This window comes from Ranitomeya variabilis, chromosome 1 (assembly GCF_051348905.1).
Source record: "Ranitomeya variabilis isolate aRanVar5 chromosome 1, aRanVar5.hap1, whole genome shotgun sequence".
Lineage (NCBI taxonomy): Eukaryota > Metazoa > Chordata > Amphibia > Anura > Dendrobatidae > Ranitomeya > Ranitomeya variabilis.
In genome coordinates this window covers 963746005-963767082 of record NC_135232.1, presented here as the reverse complement: position 1 = coordinate 963767082, position 21078 = coordinate 963746005, and the positions used below count along the sequence as shown (strand labels likewise).

General features: G+C 42.7%; 1 protein-coding gene across 3 annotated transcripts in view; it reads right to left on the bottom strand.

The window, feature by feature from the left end:
- Window positions 1-21078, bottom strand: part of DCLK2 (doublecortin like kinase 2) — a 196176-nt gene that overhangs the window by 42420 nt on the left and 132678 nt on the right. For all 3 annotated transcript variants that reach the window (XR_013219927.1, XM_077279306.1, XM_077279305.1), the window contains 5 exons: window positions 20879-20945; window positions 9600-9708; window positions 7048-7105; window positions 5633-5752; window positions 4317-4463 (listed from right to left, as the gene is read on the bottom strand). Coding sequence is in view for 2 of the 3 variants with exons in the window: in XM_077279306.1 (XP_077135421.1) it covers window positions 4317-4463; window positions 5633-5752; window positions 7048-7105; window positions 9600-9708; window positions 20879-20945 (501 nt within the window). In the remaining variant the exon portion in view is untranslated. The remainder of the gene's footprint in view (window positions 1-4316; window positions 4464-5632; window positions 5753-7047; window positions 7106-9599; window positions 9709-20878; window positions 20946-21078) is intronic.

Here is a 21078-nt window from a genome sequence, read left to right as displayed (position 1 = left end):
GCGTCCCAGCGTATGGCTGCTGGGTCACTCTTACATATATTGGGCAGCTCGGCGTGCTGAAGTGTGCCCTGGAGGGCGAGCGCTTGGTTTCTCTGATGTGGATATCATCTGGCGAGGCACAAGGGGCCTTACCTGGTCTCAAGTTCTTCCGGAAGTTGTGCGGATCGCGAGAGTTGCGTCTTCTCCGATGGTGGTGGTGATCCCTGCTGGAGGAAACGACCTGGCCTCTTTTCCCCTCGCTGAATTATTGACTGATCTCGATAAATTTCCAGGTTTCTTTCCGGACATGCGTCTGGTTTGGTCGGAGCTGATTCCTAGGCGGGTCTGGCGGGGCGCCAGGGAGCTGGGTGCCATGGAGAGGTCTAGGCGCACTCTAAACCAGAGAATATCCCGTTTCGTTAGATTTAAGAACGGTGTGGTGGTAAGACACCACCGTTTGGAGGGTGACAATGCGGGTTTTCTCCTTCCAGATGGGGTTCATCTTAACGATGCTGGTTTGGCTATATTTTTGGACGGTCTTCGCGAGGGAGTGATTCAGACTCTCCATTCTGTGGGTGGGTCGTAGCTTGGTTCCCGGGCTACTCCGTGGTGGAATGGGTGGAGTTTATAATAGGTGATGATACCTGCACCGGGTTACCGGAAGGCAGACAATCTCCCTGCACCTGACTGGTTGGCAAATTGTTGCCCATGATAAGCTGCGACCATAATTTAAGCCAAAAGAGAAAAGATAAATCTTTTGAATAGACTGTTCTTTAAATAAAAGAGTTATATTTGAGTAAGCATGTGTGGCATCACTTTGTGGGAGAAGGTTTTCGGGTCCGGGCAGTCTGAGGGACACTGCGGCAATCCCGCTGTCCCCTGACTGCCGGGCCCCCTGCATGGCTAGCCCCGGTCTCCCACGGGGTGACGTCGTCCGGGGCTGGGATCAGCCACGTGAGGTGGGCGTGGCTTATTTTTCGGAGGAGGGACCTTGCGCTGGACGCGACTTCCGGTCCCTCACTCTGAACCCGGACCTGGTTCCCGCCCTCCCTTCCCTGTTATGGTTTGGTTATTTTTCAGTTGCAGCTGCGGAATTGGTGGAGTTTATAATAGGTGATGATACCTGCACCGGGTTACCGGAAGGCAGACAATCTCCCTGCACCCGACTGGTTGGCAAATTGTTGCCCGTGATAAGCTGCGACCATAATTTAAGCCAAAAGAGAAAAGATAAATCTTTTGAATAGACTGTTCTTTAAATAAAAGAGTTATATTTGAGTAAGCATGTGTGGCGTCACTTTGTGGGAGAAGGTTTTCGGGTCCTGGCAGTCTACCTACAATACAATTTACAGACCTCTACATTCTTTGTAGGTGGGAAAACTTGCAAAATTGACAGTGTGTCTAATACTTATTTTTCCCACTGCATATGCATATAAGGATATTAAGTTCAGGAGACCCATGCCCGGTCTGTGAATCATGGATATTCGGACCATGACATACAGGTGGGAGAATGCAGCCTAACTTTGAGCATCTCCAGTATCTGCCATTTTTAGTGTAAACCAAAGTTCCAATTACACATTTAGTTTGACAGGAAGAGGTTTTATGTTGGTTCTTGTATGTGTAACCTACACTATGTAACCGTTTAATTTGCTTGTGAGTGGATTAGAAAATCCTCTTAAAAGTAGACTACTTCAGGAGATCAGTGGTGTATAATTAAAATGATGCATAGAAAATCCCTCCACCCAAAATGCCAATCACAGAGTATAAATCCAGGCTTGGTCTCTATGTAATCCATTTAGGACTTATCTATAAAATGGTATTAGCTCCTATTAAAAACTAACGCCAGTTATCTTCTTATAGACTGTCCCTTCAGTTTAGTACTCAACCCAAGCAGTGCTTATCAAAGAAACATTTCATTCAAGTCACGCATAGTCTGGAAAAGCATTAAGCAGAGGTCACGAAGGAACATGAAAACCCTTGTACGATGACGCTGTAAAAATAACATTGTCAAGAATAAGCAAGTCACTGATTATTTGCTTAAAAGGCAATCTGTTCACACTGTCCAATGCAGCGGGACACAGATCGCCCATTAGGCCTGGGGAACAGCAGGACCACTACAAATCAAATGATTTTGTGTTTTGTAGAAAAGTCACATACTGCAATAATAACCTGCCTTCTCCATCAAGTGATTATAAATTCATATAACATTTGCTGCGGTTGGTAACATAAAGGGTTCACAAATTAATCTTCATAAGAAAAGGCAGCAGTAATAAATGCTCAGCTCTATCAGAAATGAGAAATTCAACTACAATACATGAATTTGTTAAGACTGCGAGAAGTTAACAATAGGGACAATGAATGCATGGATTGTACGGTGATTTTTCAGGATTATTAATATGATGGAACACATCAGAGCCCTAACAATGAAATGACCATTTTTTTAACGATTTGGCACCAATCGCACTAAATGTATAAAAAATGCGACTCACTATTTAATACAATTTAAATAACTAAAATAAATAATAGACATACGGGGCTCGTCTTGCTAACGTCAGGGCACAGCAGTCATACATGCCAGATGCATTGCCAGTTTATAATACATTCTTTGGTTACGCCTCTTCCATGTATTTTTTTTTTTTTAATATGAAGTACAAGTCATATAACAAGATTAAAAGAGCAGTTTTTCAGCCCATAATTTAAAATGGTTATAACCAATCTGACAAGCTCTTTCCTGACTTTTTCATGCACAGCGATGCCCTGGTTACTTATACAGGCAACGGAAGCACAGTCCCATGCAAAAAACATTGAAATTGCAACACTAAAAGGGAAAGTTGTGGAATTATGGAACTCACAGGATCGATAAACAAGTCAATGATATGTCAATGATGAAGAAATGGAAACAAAAACATCTTTATTTGTTCTGTATTGAGTATGAGTGCCACTTGCAGAAATACACACATTTAAATGCCTTGTCATGTTATTAATGAACTTAATGGGAGAAGAGTGCAGAGATGCTGTAGGCCATGGCAGCACGTTTACGTCAAGCAAGCTGCTAACAGTAGCAAGAGCAACATGCGGCCTTGGCATTGGTTTGTTGAAAAATGGCTCCTGGGACACTTTGGCTGCACGACCAAATCAATGTAACACCCAGCTATTCATGTACCGGAAATGAAGGGGTACAGTTACGGTACATTATGCCATCCCACACAATAATCACGGAATTAGGATCAGGGGGATGTTTTCTCGCAAAGGCCTCTTCATGGCATTGCCCACGTGGTCTTCAGATGGAGATCAGAGGTTAAACTAAACTAATGGAGGCTAGAATGGAGGTCTATCCTCTTCAGTGATGAGTCCCTCTTTTGTCTTAAATGCAATAATAGCCAGAGATTGGTTTGGAGTCCAAGTAGGCAAGACCATGAAGTGGCCTGTACAAAGGAATGTCACACCAGTCATGCTCCTGGGTTTATGGTGTGGGGTGCTCGTGCTTCTGTAAGCAGCTTGCATGGCCTAAACGTGCTACCACGTCCTGCAGCTTTTCTGGACTTGTCGCCCATTGAGCATAGCTTAGACATCATTGGTTGGAAATTGCAGAGAGCCACTAGCAGCAGATCTAGATGGTATTTGTGCCCAACTGCATTAAGTGTAGCAGAAATTTCCTCAGACAACCATTAATAAGCTCATTGACACCAGCACAAGTGTTCACTAATGAATTCTGTTTCCATTTTTTTTCATCATTTTCACATCATTAAAACATCTATCCATCCTGTGACAAATTCCACAACTTTCCCTTCTTGTTGCAATTTCAATGTTAAGTAGTGCATATAAAACCGTGCAGCCATTCTATGCATAGCCAATGGTCAGGAGCACAGTTGTCTGGTGCAGGGCTGAGCCATTATCAGGTTCGGATGGAGTCCCAAAAACCATAAAGTGACAGCCTATCCTGGCAACATGCCATTGCTTTGTAACACAGGAATATCCCTTTATTGTTATAGGATTTTGTTAAAAAAGGTAACAGTAACTAACTTCTGGGATCTCCAATGATCTGCAGGAGAAAAAAAAGACAAAGGGGTCCTTTCACATTTCTACTTTACTCTCAGGTTCAAAATTTGTGTTCTGAATTACATTTTTTCTCATAAGCAATAGCTAGAAATTCTGTATGCTTGCAGAAGTGTTTCAATGTTTATGACAAGTCTAGTGAAGGATTCTTTTAAGTAAACCATTCAATAAATGTGAGTAATGCAAATATTAGTGCTAGATTACATCTGTCCGAAGGTTTCCTGGTCATCCATACAAAAGAAATGACTCAAGTATCAGATGAAGTGCTTGCATTTTCAACTTACCAGGAGGTTTTCAGGTTTGATGTCTCTATGAACTATATGAAGGCTGTGAAGATACTTCATAGCACTAGCAAGATTATATATCATTGCACTGGCGTCTCGCTCCGTATACTTGGTTGAAGATGTGATTGCGTCAAATAGATCTCCACCCTAGTCATATAGAAAATGGGATTGTTAAACATAATAATAATAGTTCAGAATACATATTCAAAAACAAAATCATGTAAGAAGTTGTGATTGGAGGAGGTCTGGGTGCTGAGAAACCCACCAGTCACTAGCAACAAAGCGATCATTGGACCCTGTAAACACAGTACCAATCTGCAGATGAATGAGCAAAGTGCTTGTTTAGTCACTGATACTGATTGGATGGTTCACGTGGGCCCATACATTGATGCCGGCAGCACATCTACCCTTGTACATAGAGCAAGCACCGCTAACAATAACTTGTTAAATTTTTACTCAATATAGGCAGAAATTTGCCCAGGTAGTAAATTATCTGCCCAGGTAATGCGGCTTTATTACTTCCACTATGAGTGTTATGTTGGTCCAAAAAAATGCTAAAAACTGCACATAGAGTTTTCGGTGTTTGTTTTCCGCATGGTACGCGGCACCTTTACTCACATTTCACAAATAATTTTTATCAAACGTTATAGGGTTATTAATAGTATTATTGAATACTGACAGCTACATGCAAATTTTCAGCTATGTTAGGGGTATTGTGAACAGACAAATACTTCATCTCATCCTATAGTGAAGGAGCGTTTTTACTGCTTGTTGGCGTCCCTTAAATGACAGCTTATCAGCTAAAATCAATCCATTAGCCGCTGTTTAATAGCCTGTTGTGCCGGGCTCACTGCACTGCCATGCGTCTAGAACAATTGTTTATACACAGGACAATGTGCTGCCGAGAACAATGATTTTTAAGCAAGCCTAAAAGTTATTTCACCCAACGAACTAGTGTTTTACTTGGTCGGTGAATGATTTGCAACCTGTTGAGACAGGCCCAAAAAAGGGAAATGAGTGTTCCTAGGAATGCTCGATCCCAATCATCGGCCAATGGCAATGCACTATCAGACTGGAAGGAATACAGTGTATTTCCCTTTTAAGTAACAACATAAAGAAAGATAAAACAAGGAATGTATTAATTTATTTACACATCGCTTGACCTTATAATCCTGTTGTTTCAATAACTTCCATTTAGGGGTTTTCTTAAGCAATTACTGGATTTGCGATATGATCCTATTTGCAATCATGTAATCTTATTAAAGCCTCTGTAAAGTGCCCACTTATGATTAATGAAATTGGAATAATCCTCTTACCTTCACTAATTCCATCACCAGATACAGTTCTGTTGTCGTGTCCATCTCTTCTATCAGCATGATAATATTGGGATGTTTAACCTGGCGAAGTATTGACACCTCGTTCTCAATCAGATGCTCCTGTAAAATGAGACATCTTGAATTAGAGAAAGGTTCATTTAGGTAAAACTTTCATTGACATGCATGTTCACCAGGCGTTGGCATCCATGACATTTAAAACCTTCACTATTCAGGAGTAACGGCTCAAGAAAATCTGGGTATATTAGAAAAAATTTCTATATTTTCCTATAGATGATTTGCTAAACCTGGGAATTTTTGTATACCGATACCCTCTTAATAACCAGTTAATTAAACAGTACTGTGCTATTGACTATAGAGACTGAGTGCAAAATACACCAATAGAATGAAAAACTATGCAGTAGGTACAGAAACTATAAAACACACGTAATTTTCTGATAAAAGGGATTGAAATGAGTGGTTTAATATGATTTTCTACATCTGAAAAACGATGTAACCAAAATTAAGGGGATTGTCCACTCCTAAACAACATCTTGAGAAGATAAGGAAAAGTATGTGTCAATGTAAAATCTGGTGTTGACAGTTGTATCCAACAAGAAATTATGATGAATATATCAAAAAATCCAAACCATAATAGAATGCAATTTAGTTTACGTGAGTTGCAAATATTAAAAACCATGCAGATGCAGGAGACGAAAAGCAAACAAGAAGAGGTTTACAGACACCCTGTAACATCATCAGTAACTCAAGATAAGAAGTAGCAAGTGAAAGGCCAAAAATACTGCTCAAGTGTCCTGAAGAGTCTTCAAGCTATCAAATGTTACAGCATTAGGCTAATTGTACAATAGGATAGCATCATCTAAATGGGTTAAGTAAAAAAAACTTTACCATTGAATTGGAGGGTATTGATACCTGACTCTAGTAATTGCAAACATGTAGTCTAGTTTAACCAAAATCTGAAAATTCAGGTTTTGTAGGACTATCAAGCACATATGCCATTTGTTAGCTATTTGATCCCCTAAATCTAATTTATGCCTATATTTTCCTCACTTCACCAATTTAAACTATTTAGTGCTGATGCATCACACACAAATCCGATGACAAAAGAATTTATACGCAGATTGTAATGTAACAAAAGAGGTAAAAAGCAAAGGGGGGTGAATATTTTGGAAGCCACTGTATACCATACCATGTATAGCAGCAGTGATGGGACTCGCAACTCTCAGGTCCGCACATAGGTGAGGGTCCCAGAGGTGGGGTTGGCAAGCATCAGACATTTATGACATATCCCTTGTATATGCTAGAAATCAAGACTAGGAATACCACTATAAAGAAGTTGTAAAAACATTAAATATCACCAATAAATAACAAACTTCCAACAGTAAAACCTGGGTTACCTTTCCACAGCATTTTGCCTTGTCTATAATTTTTAATGCATATTCTTTTCCCGTTGATCTGTAAAGAAGGGAAAATATCTATTAGAGTAAGAAACAGTGTGCCTTTCAAATGTGACATTTTTTCCTAAATTCAGCCACCACCACACAAGTAATTTCAATTTATTGTGTTTATAATGGAAGTAAAAATCCCATCCAATAAAAAGTAACAACAGACAGAATATGCTAATACTGTTTTAAATTAGTATTTTTTGTTACAAAGCAGCCACTAATTATCACTTCTGAATTATTCCGTGTCAGAAGCTGGGCCTGTGACTCATGCAGTCTGTTTTATATAAGGAACAGAACGCTTTCCATGGGTTTAGGGCTCTGACACTGCACAACAAACACGTCCTATTTAAAAGTGTTGACAGAGAGGAGTATAAAGATACACTGTTATATTAACCAGCTTTTACTAAAAGTAAACTATGCAGAACCTTAGTGCATGCACTGCAAACCATCACATTGGTGCATCATGATGGTCCGTCAAGAAAATACACTATATATGTGGGAAGTATGGAGACATGCGTCTTAATCACTGAATTTAGTTTTTCCAGTCCCATTGGCACAGATGAATAAAATCTAGCCCCTTGCCATGCTGTCTGCCTTTACAAATATTTGTGAAAGAATGGGTCGATTTTGTGCTCCTGCAATAGGGTGCCACCATTGTAATAAGTTTGTCAAATTTCTCCTTCATAAATGCTCCAGGATCAGTGAAAGAGTTTAGAAATCACAGCAACTCAGCCATGAAGCATCAGACCACGTATAATGCACATAAATCGAGAACGCTCTTCTGTCTCACTAACTGCAGAGCTCCAAACTTACACTAGCAACAACACACGAAAAAACTCTGCGCAAACTTCATGGCATGGGTTTCCATGGCCGAGCAGTTGTTCTATGGCACAATGCCCAGAGTTGGATAAAGTAGTGTAAGCACACCTCTAACGGAAACTAGAGCACAAGAAATGTGTATGCTTCTCTAGAGTGGCAAATCACACTTCTGTAAAAGGCAGTCGGATGGTGAAGTCCAGGTTTAGCAAATGCCAGGAGAACCTTCCTGCCTGACTGCATTGCGTGAACTATAAAGTTTGGTGGAGGAGGGATAATGCAATGGGGGTGATTTCCAGGTGTCAGCCTCAGCCTAGGCCCATTAGTTCCACTGAAGGATTATCTTAATGCTTCAGAATGGAAAGACATTTTGGACAAATGTATGCTTGCAACCTTGAGGGAATGGTTTGAGGAATGCCATTTCTGCTCCAGCAAAGACTGTGACCTAGTGCACAAAGCAAGGTCCATAAAAACATGGCTGAGTGAGTCTGGTGTGGATGGACTTGACTGGCCACACAGAGCCCTGACCTTAACACCATTGAACATCTTTGGAATTAATTAAAATGGAAACTACGAGCCAGGCCTTTTTGCCCAACATCAGTCCCTGACCGTATAAATGCTATTCTGGATGAATGGGTAAATAATTACCAGATATCATTTGATTCAGAAATAATATATTATTGCACCGTTTTAGACACAGTGGATAGGAAAATATTACAATTTTAGAGTCCTCAGTAGTTGATTCCTTTTAATTTTTTAACTGAAAAATGGCAAATAGCAAGCTTTTAAGACTACTCGGGTCTCTTAATCACGTGCACACATTGAGTATTTGGTGAGTATTTTACATCAGTATTTGTAAGCCAAAATCAGGAGTGGAACATTCAGAAGAAAAACATAAAATAAACAAGTAAAACATGTCACCGCTTCTGTATTTATCACCCACTCCTGGTTTTGGCTTACAAATACTAATGTGAAACACTGATCAAATACTGAACGTGAGAACATGGCCTTAGCCATTAAAAGGTATCAACTACTGAGGACTTTCACATTTTAATATTCTTCACAGACACACTTGTAAAAAGCATTCCTAGAAGGGTGAAAGCAGGTTTAGCTGAAAATGGAGGGACCAACTTCATATCAATGCCTGTGGATTTAGAATGGGATGCCTAACGAGCTCCTAAAGTTTTAATGTGTAGGTATCACAATAGTATTATCCATGTAGTGCATCTATGAACAGACACACTCACTGTTCTCTGTGCGAAAGAAAGGACGAAGTGTAGGACAGAGCTTCTCAAACTGGTGTCACTAGTTAGGTGCCCTCAAGACATTGATGAGTGCTCCAAAGTAACCTTGATATACTGGATAATTGTGGTTGGCACTGTGCTTGGTATTGTTTTACATTAGCACCCTATCCACTTCACATCCGTACGGTTCTTTCTCTTGCATGAATTTCAACCGCTGCTTTTGCACAGGCATCACCACAGTATGGATGGGGCTTCAGATAAAAGTAGAATGAAAAGCTCTCATGCTAAATGGAGACAAGCTTACAAAAACATTTCTTTCCTCTATTCAAGTTCACATTGACACTTGGAGTGCCTTTTTAATTTACATTACAATGGAAAAGTATCAATAACAAAAACAAAGTTCAACAAAGAAAATAGTTGTATTCACATATGTATCATACACACCTTTCAACACATTCTTTCACAACAGCAAAGTTACCGTCTCCAATGACTTTCCCTATTTTATATTTCTCCAGGATTATGGAAGCATCAAGATACCTATTTCCGTTAAGTCCTTGAGGGAAAAAAATAAATTGTGAAATATAATACAACATACCAAACAGCATATTAGTTTATTACTGCAAATAATCAGTTGTTACTTATGATACAGAATGTAATTCCTACAACTTTCTTATTAAGCAAAATACATATTAGTGATTAGATATGCTACATACCATATGTGCAATCGCAGATTTATCGGTTTGGGTAGTAACTGAATATCACTGTATTATATCATATCCAAATACGCCACAAGCGCCAGCACCATATTGGTGAAACATCGCGCCATGATCTCTACCCTATTACTTGTAGTTGACACTAAGGATAAGCTTTACTTTTTTTTGTTCTTGATAGGGTTGTAATTTTAAGGTCAATTTAATACTTCTTTTATTTAGGTTAAAGCTTTTCACCAGCAGTAGCACAGCGCTTTCCTTGCTTTGGTAAAGATGATCTGGTGTCACATTTGTGGTCCTTTATATTTGACTTCAAAATTTAGAAGTAAATAAGCTATATATCACCTAATTTACCTTTATACCCTAGAAAACAAAAGACCACAGTGTGCTATAATCCAGAATTTAAAGGGAACCTGCCACCAGAAAAAACGCTGTTAATTTTTAGGTTAATAGCGTTATTAACCTGCCCGCACTTACAGTAGTCGAACGATGATGGGAGAAAAACTTTATTTTCCCCGGCAGCGTTCAGGTTTCAGTCACGGAGGTGGCACCGACACCGTTTCAGTCACCACTCTGAGTGTTATGGTTCTCAATGGCAAGAGAACATAGCCCAGCAAACATACGAACTAGCTCTTGGAAGGATGGAAACTAAACTGACCATGAACTAAACCTGCCGCACAACTAACAGTAGCCGGGTAGCGTAGCCTGCGTTTTATCCCTAGACGCCCAGCGCCGGCCGGAGGACTAACTAATCCTGGCAGAGGAAAATATAGTCCTGGCTCACCTCTAGAGAAATTTCCCCGAAAGGCAGACAGAGGCCCCCACAAATATTGGCGGTGATTTTAGATGAAATGACAAACGTAGTATGAAAATAGGTTTAGCAAAATTGAGGTCCGCTTACTAGATAGCAGGAAGACAGAAAGGGCACTTTCATGGTCAGCTGAAAACCCTATCAAAATACCATCCTGAAATTACTTTAAGACTCTAGTATTAACTCATAACATCAGAGTGGCAATTTCAGATCACAAGAGCTTTCCAGACACAGAAACGAAACTACAGCTGTGAACTGGAACAAAATGCAAAAACAAACAAGGACTAAGTCCAACTTAGCTGGGAGTTGTCTAGCAGCAGGAACATGCACAGAAAGGCTTCTGATTACAATGTTGACCGGCATGGAAGTGACAGAGGAGCAAGGCTAAATAGCGACTCCCACATCCTGATGGAAACAGGTGAACAGAGAGGATGATGCACACCAGTTCAATTCCACCAGTGGCCACCGGGGGAGCCCAAAATCCAATTTCACAACAGTACCCCCCCCTCAAGGAGGGGGCACCGAACCCTCACCAGAACCACCAGGGCGATCAGGATGAGCCCTATGAAAGGCACGGACCAAATCGGAGGCATGAACATCAGAGGCAGTCACCCAAGAATTATCCTCCTGACCGTATCCCTGTTGTGAATTTGCTTTTTGCTCCCTCTAGTGGTTACTAGTTTTTTGACTCTGGTTTTTCTGTCATTCCTTTTATCCGCACCTGGGTCATTAGTTAGGGGTGTTGCTATATAAGCTCCCTAGACCTTCAGTTCAATGCCTGGCAACGTAGTTATCAGAGCTAGTCTGCTGTGCTCTTGTCTACTGATCCTGGTTCCAGTTATATCAGCTAAGTCTGCCTTTTGCTTTTTGCTATTTGTTTTGGTTTTGTATTTTTGTCCAGCTTGTTCCAAATCTATATCCTGACCTTTGCTGGAAGCTCTAGGGGGCTGGTGTTCTCCCCCCGGACCGTTAGACGGTTCGGGGGTTCTTGAATTTCCAGTGTGGATTTTGATAGGGTTTTTGTTGACCATATAAGTTACCTTTCTTTATTCTGCTATCAGTAAGCGGGCCTCTCTGTGCTAAACCTGGTTCATTTCTGTGTTTGTCATTTCCTCTTACCTCACCGTTATTATTTGTGGGGGGCTTCTATCCAGCTTTGGGGTCCCCTTCTCTGGAGGCAAGAAAGGTCTTTTGTTTTACTCTACTAGGGGTAGCTAGATTCTCCGGCTGGAGCGTGTCATCTAGAATCAACGTAGGAATGATCCCCGGCTACTTCTAGTGTTGGCGTTAGGAGTAGATATATGGTCAACCCAGTTACCACTGCCCTATGAGCTGGATTTTTGTATTCTGCAGACTTCTACGTACCTCTGAGACCCTCGCCATTGGGGTCATAACAGTTTGCCAGGCCAGTATTAAATGTTTAATGCAATGTGATAGAATCCTGACTAGAAATGAGCGGAAAATTCATAGACGCCGGAATGGCTTGTGCTACTACTGTGGTGATTCTACACATGTTATCTCAGCATGCTCTAAACGTATAGCTAAGGTTGTTAGTCCTGTCACCGTTGGTAATTTGCAACCTAAATTTATTCTGTCTGTAACTTTGATTTGCTCACTGTCGTCTTATCCTGTCATGGCGTTTGTAGATTCAGGTGCTGTCCTGAGTCTTATGGATCTGTCATTTGCTAAGCACTGTGGATTTACTCTTGAACCATTAGAAAATCCTATTCCTCTTAGGGGTATTGATGCTACGCCATTGGCAGCAAATAAACCGCAGTATTGGACACAGGTTATCATGTGCATGACTCCTGAACACCGCGAGGTGATACGTTTCCTGGTTTTACATAAAATGCATGATTTGGTTGTTTTAGGGCTGCCATGGTTACAGACCCATAATCCAGTCCTGGACTGGAAGGCTATGTCAGTCTCAAGTTGGGGCTGTCGTGGTATTCATGGGGATTCCCTGCCTGTGTCTATTGCTTCTTCTACGCCTTCGGAAGTTCCGGAGTATTTGTCTGATTATCAGGATGTCTTCAGTGAGACTGAGTCCAGTGCACTGCCTCCTCATAGGGACTGTGACTGTGCTATAGATTTGATCCCAGGCAGTAAGTTTCCTAAGGGAAGACTGTTTAATCTGTCGGTACCTGAACATACCGCTATGCGTTCATATATCAAGGAGTCTCTGGAGAAAGGACATATTCGTCCGTCTTCTTCCCCCCTTGGTGCGGGATTCTTTTTTGTGGCAAAAAAGGACGGATCTTTGAGACCTTGTATTGATTATCGGCTTTTAAATAAGATCACTGTCAAATTTCAGTATCCTTTACCGCTGTTGTCTGACTTGTTTGCCCGGATTAAAGGTGCCAAGTGGTTCACCAAGATAGACCTTCGTGGTGCGTACAACCTTGTGCGCATTAAGCAAGGTGATGAATGGAAAACCGCATTCAATACGCCCGAAGGTCATTTTGAGTACTTGGTGATGCCTTTTGGGCTCTCCAATGCGCCTTCAGTTTTTCAGTCCTTTATGCATGACATTTTCCGGAAGTATCTGGATAAATTTTTGATTGTTTATCTGGATGATATTTTGGTTTTTTCTGATGATTAGGATTCGCATGTGGAGCAGGTCAGGTTGGTCTTTAAAATTTTGCGTGAAAATTCTTTGTTTGTCAAGGGCTCAAAGTGTCTCTTTGGTGTACAGAAGGTTCCCTTTTTGGGGTTCATTTTTTCCCCTTCTGCTGTGGAGATGGACCCAGTCAAGGTCCGAGCTATTCTTGATTGGACTCAGCCCTCGTCGGTTAAGAGTCTTCAGAAGTTCTTGGGTTTCGCTAACTTCTACCGTCGTTTTATCGCTAATTTTTCTAGCATTGTGAAACCGTTGACGGATATGACCAAGAAGGGCTCTGATGTAGCTAACTGGGCTCCTGCTGCCGTGGAGGCTTTCCAGGAGTTGAAGCGCCGGTTCACTTCGGCGCCTGTTTTGTGCCAGCCCGATGTCTCACTTCCCTTTCAGGTTGAGGTGGATGCTTCAGAGATTGGAGCAGGGGTCGTTTTGTCGCAGAGAGGCCCTGGTTGCTCTGTTATGAAACCTTGTGCCTTTTTCTCCAGGAAGTTTTCGCCTGCCGAGCGAAATTATGATGTGGGCAATCGGGAGTTGTTGGCCATGAAATGGGCATTTGAGGAGTGGCGTCATTGGCTCGAGGGTGCTAAGCATCGTGTGGTGGTCTTGACTGATCACAAAAATCTGATGTATCTCGAGTCTGCTAAACGCCTTAATCCGAGACAGGCCCGCTGGTCATTGTTTTTCTCCCGCTTTGATTTTGTTGTCTCGTATTTACCAGGTTCAAAGAATGTGAAGGCCGATGCTCTTTCTAGGAGCTTTGTGCCTGATGCTCCTGGAGTCGCTGATCCTGTTGGTATTCTTAAAGATGGAGTTATCTTGTCAGCTATTTCTCCGGATCTGCGACGTGTGTTGCAGAGATTTCAGGCTGATAGGCCTGAGTCTTGTCCACCTGACAGACTGTTTGTCCCGGATAAATGGACCAGCAGAGTCATTTCCGAGGTTCATTCCTCGGTGTTGGCAGGTCACCCGGGAATTTTTGGCACCAGAGATCTGGTGGCCAGGTCCTTTTGGTGGCCTTCCTTGTCAAGGGATGTGCGGTCATTTGTGCAGTCCTGTGGGACTTGTGCTCGAGCTAAGCCTTGCTGTTCTCGTGCCAGCGGTTTGCTCTTGCCCTTGCCTGTCCCGAAGAGACCTTGGACACATATCTCCATGGATTTCATTTCTGATCTTCCGCTATCTCAGGGCATGTCCGTTATCTGGGTGATATGTGATCGCTTCTCCAAGATGGTCCATTTGGTTCCTTTGCCTAAGCTGCCTTCCTCTTCCGATCTGGTTCCTGTGTTTTTCCAGAACGTGGTTCGTTTGCACGGCATCCCTGAGAATATTGTGTCAGACAGAGGATCCCAGTTCGTTTCTAGGTTCTGGCGATCCTTTTGTAGTAGGATGGGCATTGATTTGTCGTTTTCGTCTGCTTTCCATCCTCAGACTAATGGACAGACGGAGCGAACCAATCAGACTTTGGAGGCTTATTTGAGGTGTTTTGTCTCTGCTGATCAGGACGATTGGGTGACATTCTTGCCGTTGGCTGAGTTTGCCCTTAATAATCGGGCTAGTTCCGCCACCTTGGTTTCGCCTTTTTTCTGCAACTCTGGTTTCCATCCTCGCTTTTCTTCGGGTCATGTGGAGCCTTCTGACTGTCCTGGGGTGGATTCTGTGGTAGATAGGTTGCAGCGGATCTGGAATCATGTGGTGGACAACTTGAAGTTGTCACAGGAGAGGGCTCAGCGCTTTGCCAACCGCCGCCGCGGTGTGGGTCCCCGACTACGCGTTGGGGATTTGGTATGGCTTTCTTCCCGCTTTGTTCCTATGAAGGTCTCCTCTCCCAAATTTAAACCTCGTTTTATTGGGCCTTACAAGATATTGGAAATCCTTAATCCTGTATCTTTTCGTCTGGATCTTCCTGTGTCGTTTGCTATTCACAATGTATTTCATAGGTCCTTGTTGCGGCGGTACATTGTGCCTGTAGTTCCTTCTGCTGAGCCTCCTGCTCCGGTGTTGGTTGAGGGCGAGTTGGAGTACGTGGTGGAGAAGATCTTGGATTCTCGCCTCTCCAGGCGGAGGCTTCAGTACCTGGTCAAGTGGAAGGGCTATGGTCAGGAGGATAATTCCTGGGTGGTCGCCTCTGATGTTCATGCGGCCGATTTAGTTCGTGCCTTTCATGCCGCTCATCCTGATCGCCCTGGTGGTCGTGGTCAGGGTTCGGTGACCCCTCACTAAGGGGGGGGGTACTGTTGTGAATTTGCTTTTTGCTCCCTCTAGTGGTTACTAGTTTTTTGACTCTGGTTTTTCTGTCATTCCTTTTATCCGCACCTGGGTCGTTAGTTAGGGGTGTTGCTATATAAGCTCCCTAGACCTTCAGTTCAATGCCTGGCAACGTAGTTATCAGAGCTAGTCTGCTGTGCTCTTGTCTACTGATCCTGGTTCCAGTTATATCAGCTAAGTCTGCCTTTTGCTTTTTGCTATTTGTTTTGGTTTTGTATTTTTGTCCAGCTTGTTCCAAATCTATATCCTGACCTTTGCTGGAAGCTCTAGGGGGCTGGTGTTCTCCCCCCGGACCGTTAGACGGTTCGGGGGTTCTTGAATTTCCAGTGTGGATTTTGATAGGGTTTTTGTTGACCATATAAGTTACCTTTCTTTATTCTGCTATCAGTAAGCGGGCCTCTCTGTGCTAAACCTGGTTCATTTCTGTGTTTGTCATTTCCTCTTACCTCACCGTTATTATTTGTGGGGGGCTTCTATCCAGCTTTGGGGTCCCCTTCTCTGGAGGCAAGAAAGGTCTTTTGTTTTCCTCTACTAGGGGTAGCTAGATTCTCCGGCTGGAGCGTGTCATCTAGAATCAACGTAGGAATGATCCCCGGCTACTTCTAGTGTTGGCGTTAGGAGTAGATATATGGTCAACCCAGTTACCACTGCCCTATGAGCTGGATTTTTGTATTCTGCAGACTTCCACGTACCTCTGAGACCCTCGCCATTGGGGTCATAACAATCCCTTCCATTTGACCAGATACTGGAGTTTCCGTCTGGAAACACGGGAGTCCAAGATTTTTTCCACAACGTACTCCAACTCGCCCTCAACCAACACCGGAGCAGGAGGCTCAACGGAAGGCACAACCGGTACCTCATACTTGCGCAATAATGACCGATGAAAAACATTATGAATAGAAAAAGATGCAGGGAGGTCCAAACGGAAGGACACAGGGTTAAGAATCTCCAATATCTTGTACGGGCCGATGAACCGAGGCTTAAACTTGGGAGAAGAAACCCTCATAGGGACAAAACGAGAAGACAACCACACCAAGTCCCCAACACAAAGCCGAGGACCAACCCGACGCCGGCGGTTGGCAAAAAGCTGAGTCTTCTCCTGGGACAACTTCAAATTGTCCACTACCTGCCCCCAAATCTGATGCAACCTCTCCACCACAGCATCCACTCCAGGACAATCCGAAGATTCCACCTGACCAGAAGAAAATCGAGGATGAAACCCCGAATTACAGAAAAAGGGAGACACCAAGGTGGCAGAACTGGCCCGATTATTGAGGGCAAACTCCGCTAAAGGCAAAAAAGCAACCCAATCATCCTGATCTGCAGACACAAAACACCTCAAATATGTCTCCAAGGTCTGATTCGTCCGCTCGGTCTGGCCATTAGTCTGAGGATGGAAAGCAGACGAGAAAGACAAATCTATGCCCATCCTAGCACAGAATGCTCGCCAAAATCTAGACACAAATTGGGTACCTCTGTCAGAAACGATATTCTCCGGAATACCATGCAAACGGACCACATTTTGAAAAAACAGAGGAACCAACTCGGAAGAAGAAGGCAACTTAGGCAGGGGAACCAAATGGACCATCTTAGAGAAACGATCACACACCACCCAGATGACAGACATCTTCTGAGAAACAGGAAGATCCGAAATAAAATCCATCGAGATGGAAGAGGGGGAAAAAATATATCCCAAAAAGGAAATCTTTTGAACCCCAAAAACGCACTTAGAACCCTTCACACACAAGGAATTAGACCGCAAAACCTGAAAAACCCTCCTGACCTGCTGGACATGAGAGTCCCAGTCATCCGAAAAAATCAAAATATCATCCAGATACACAATCATAAATTTATCCAAATAATCACGGAAAATGTCATGCATAAAGGACTGAAAGACTGAAGGGGCATTTGAAAGACCAAAAGGCATCACCAAATACTCAAAGTGGCCCTCGGGCGTATTAAATGCGGTTTTCCACTCATCCCCCTGCTTAATTCGCACCAAATTATACGCCCCACGAAGATCTATCTTAGAGAACCACTTGGCCCCCTTTATGCGAGCAAACAAATCAGTCAGCAGTGGCAACGGATATTGATATTTAACCGTGATTTTATTCAAAAGCCGATAATCAATGCACGGCCTCAAAGAGCCATCTTTCTTAGCCACAAAGAAAAAAACGGCTCCTAAGGGAGATGACGAAGGACGAATATGTCCCTTTTCCAAGGACTCCTTTATATATTCTCGCATAGCAGCATGTTCAGGCACAGACAGATTAAATAAACGACCCTTAGGGTATTTACTACCCGGAATCAAATCTATGGCACAATCGCACTCCCGGTGCGGAGGTAATGAACCAAGCTTAGGTTCTTCAAAAACGTCACGATATTCAGTCAAGAATTCAGGAATCTCAGAGGGAATAGATGATAAAATGGAAACCACAGGTACGTCCCCATGCGTCCCCTTACATCCCCAGCTTAACACAGACATAGCTTTCCAGTCAAGGACTGGGTTATGAGATTGCAGCCATGGCAATCCAAGCACCAACACATCATGTAGGTTATACAGCACAAGAAAGCGAATAATCTCCTGGTGATCCGGATTAATCCGCATAGTTACTTGTGTCCAGTATTGTGGTTTATTGCTAGCCAATGGGGTGGAGTCAATCCCCTTCAGGGGTATAGGAGTTTCAAGAGGCTCCAAATCATACCCACAGCGTTTGGCAAAGGACCAATCCATAAGACTCAAAGCGGCGCCAGAGTCGACATAGGCATCCGCGGTAATAGATGATAAAGAACAAATCAGGGTCACAGATAGAATAAACTTAGACTGTAAAGTGCCAATTGAAACAGACTTATCAAGCTTCTTAGTACGCTTAGAGCATGCTGATATAACATGAGTTGAATCACCGCAATAGAAGCACAACCCATTTTTTCGTCTAAAATTCTGCCGTTCACTTCTGGACAGAATTCTATCACATTGCATATTCTCTGGCGTCTTCTCAGTAGACACCGCCAAATGGTGCACAGGTTTGCGCTCCCGCAGACGCCTATCGATCTGGATAGCCATTGTCATGGACTCATTCAGACCCGCAGGCACAGGGAACCCCACCATAACATCCTTAATGGCATCAGAGAGACCCTCTCTGAAATTCGCCGCCAGGGCGCACTCATTCCACTGAGTAAGCACAGCCCATTTACGGAATTTCTGGCAGTATATTTCAGCTTCGTCTTGCCCCTGAGATAGGGACATCAAGGCCTTTTCCGCCTGAAGTTCTAACTTAGGTTCCTCATAAAGCAACCCCAAGGCCAGAAAAAACGCATCCACATTGAGCAACGCAGGATCCCCTGGAGCCAATGCAAAAGCCCAATCCTGAGGGTCGCCCCGGAGCAAAGAAATCACAATCCTGACCTGCTGAGCAGGATCTCCAGCAGAGCGAGATTTCAGGGACAAAAACAACTTGCAATTATTTTTGAAATTTTGAAAGCAAGATCTATTCCCCGAGAAAAATTCAGGCAAAGGAATTCTAGGTTCAGATATAGGAACATGAACAACAAAATCTTGTAAGTTTTGAACTTTCGTGGTGAGATTATTCAAACCTGCAGCTAAACTCTGAATATCCATTTTAAACAGGTGAACACAGAGCCATTCCAGGATTAGAAGGAGAGAGAGAGAGAGAAAGGCTGCAATATAGGCAGACTTGCAAGAGATTCAATTACAAGCACACTCAGAACTGAGAAAAAAAAAAAAAAAAAATCTTCAGCAGACTTCTCTTTTCTCTCCTTTCTCTGTCAATTAATTTAACCCTTTTAGGCCGGTCAAACTGTTATGGTTCTCAATGGCAAGAGAACATAGCCCAGCAAACATACGAACTAGCTCTTGGAAGGATGGAAACTAAACTGACCATGAACTAAACCTGCCGCACAACTAACAGTAGCCGGGTAGCGTAGCCTGCGTTTTGTCCCTAGACGCCCAGCGCCGGCCGGAGGACTAACTAATCCTGGCAGAGGAAAATATAGTCCTGGCTCACCTCTAGAGAAATTTCCCCGAAAGGCAGACAGAGGCCCCCACAAATATTGGCGGTGATTTTAGATGAAATGACAAACGTAGTATGAAAATAGGTTTAGCAAAATTGAGGTCCGCTTACTAGATAGCAGGAAGACAGAAAGGGCACTTTCATGGTCAGCTGAAAACCCTATCAAAATACCATCCTGAAATTACTTTAAGACTCTAGTATTAACTCATAACATCAGAGTGGCAATTTCAGATCACAAGAGCTTTCCAGACACAGAAACGAAACTACAGCTGTGAACTGGAACAAAATGCAAAAACAAACAAGGACTAAGTCCAACTTAGCTGGGAGTTGTCTAGCAGCAGGAACATGCACAGAAAGGCTTCTGATTACAATGTTGACCGGCATGGAAGTGACAGAGGAGCAAGGCTAAATAGCGACTCCCACATCCTGATGGAAACAGGTGAACAGAGAGGATGATGCACACCAGTTCAATTCCACCAGTGGCCACCGGGGGAGCCCAAAATCCAATTTCACAACATCTGAGTATACACATCGGCCCCGACTGACACTCCCTTTGCACTGGCGCTTGCTGTCAGTCAGGGCCAGAGGTTACAGCCACGGCTCTGTGTACTCAAAGTGGTGACTGAACCAGCGATAGCGCCGCCCCGGTGCCGAAAACCCGAAAGCTGCCGGGGAGAATAAAGTTAATTTTCTCCCTATAACATTCAGCTAAGTCCAGACACAGATTAGTAATGCCATTAACCTGCAGATTAACCCCATATCCGCAGGTTAGTAGCGTTTTTCTGTTGACAGGTTCCCTTTATTGCAACATAGAAGATATCTATATTTCATTTTTTTTTCATTTTTTTTGTTTTACTTTCATCATTTTAATATTCAAGTTTAAGTAATTTTACAATTCTCCACCTGTATAGTTTCTAGAGTTATATGGAAAAAGTCCTAATACATAGCATGTTATGACATCAACCGGATATAAAAGTCAGCCTTACTGTTCATTCAGTGATATTAATATTAGTTACGTAGTATAGAACCAAATCACTAATAAACAGAGAGACATCTAAAAAAAAAATTGGTTATATTTAATTTCTCACCGTGGATTGTATACATCTGCCCCTACATAGCAAAAGTAAAACTATTACCTATATAAATCGGGAAAATGCGGCAGTGTCACACACATTAACAGATATAATGTACTCAAATAATCACTTATATAATAAGCATACAGTATATATGAAAAAACCCTGGCTAATGAGTGGCCATTGGAAGGTCAAGCATCACTGTGTTACTAAACCTACCTTCAGGACTATAAGGAGCGTCAGGAAGACCATTCACATTAGACGTTGATCCTGAATGAGGCGACATCTAGAAATGGAAAGATTTTCATTACTATCTGGTGCCAATGACAAGCTCCTGCATAATTTCCTGATGGTTGGATTTATGACAATATTCAGGCTATATACTGAGTGCTTTGTCTGCTCTAATGAATACTTATTGA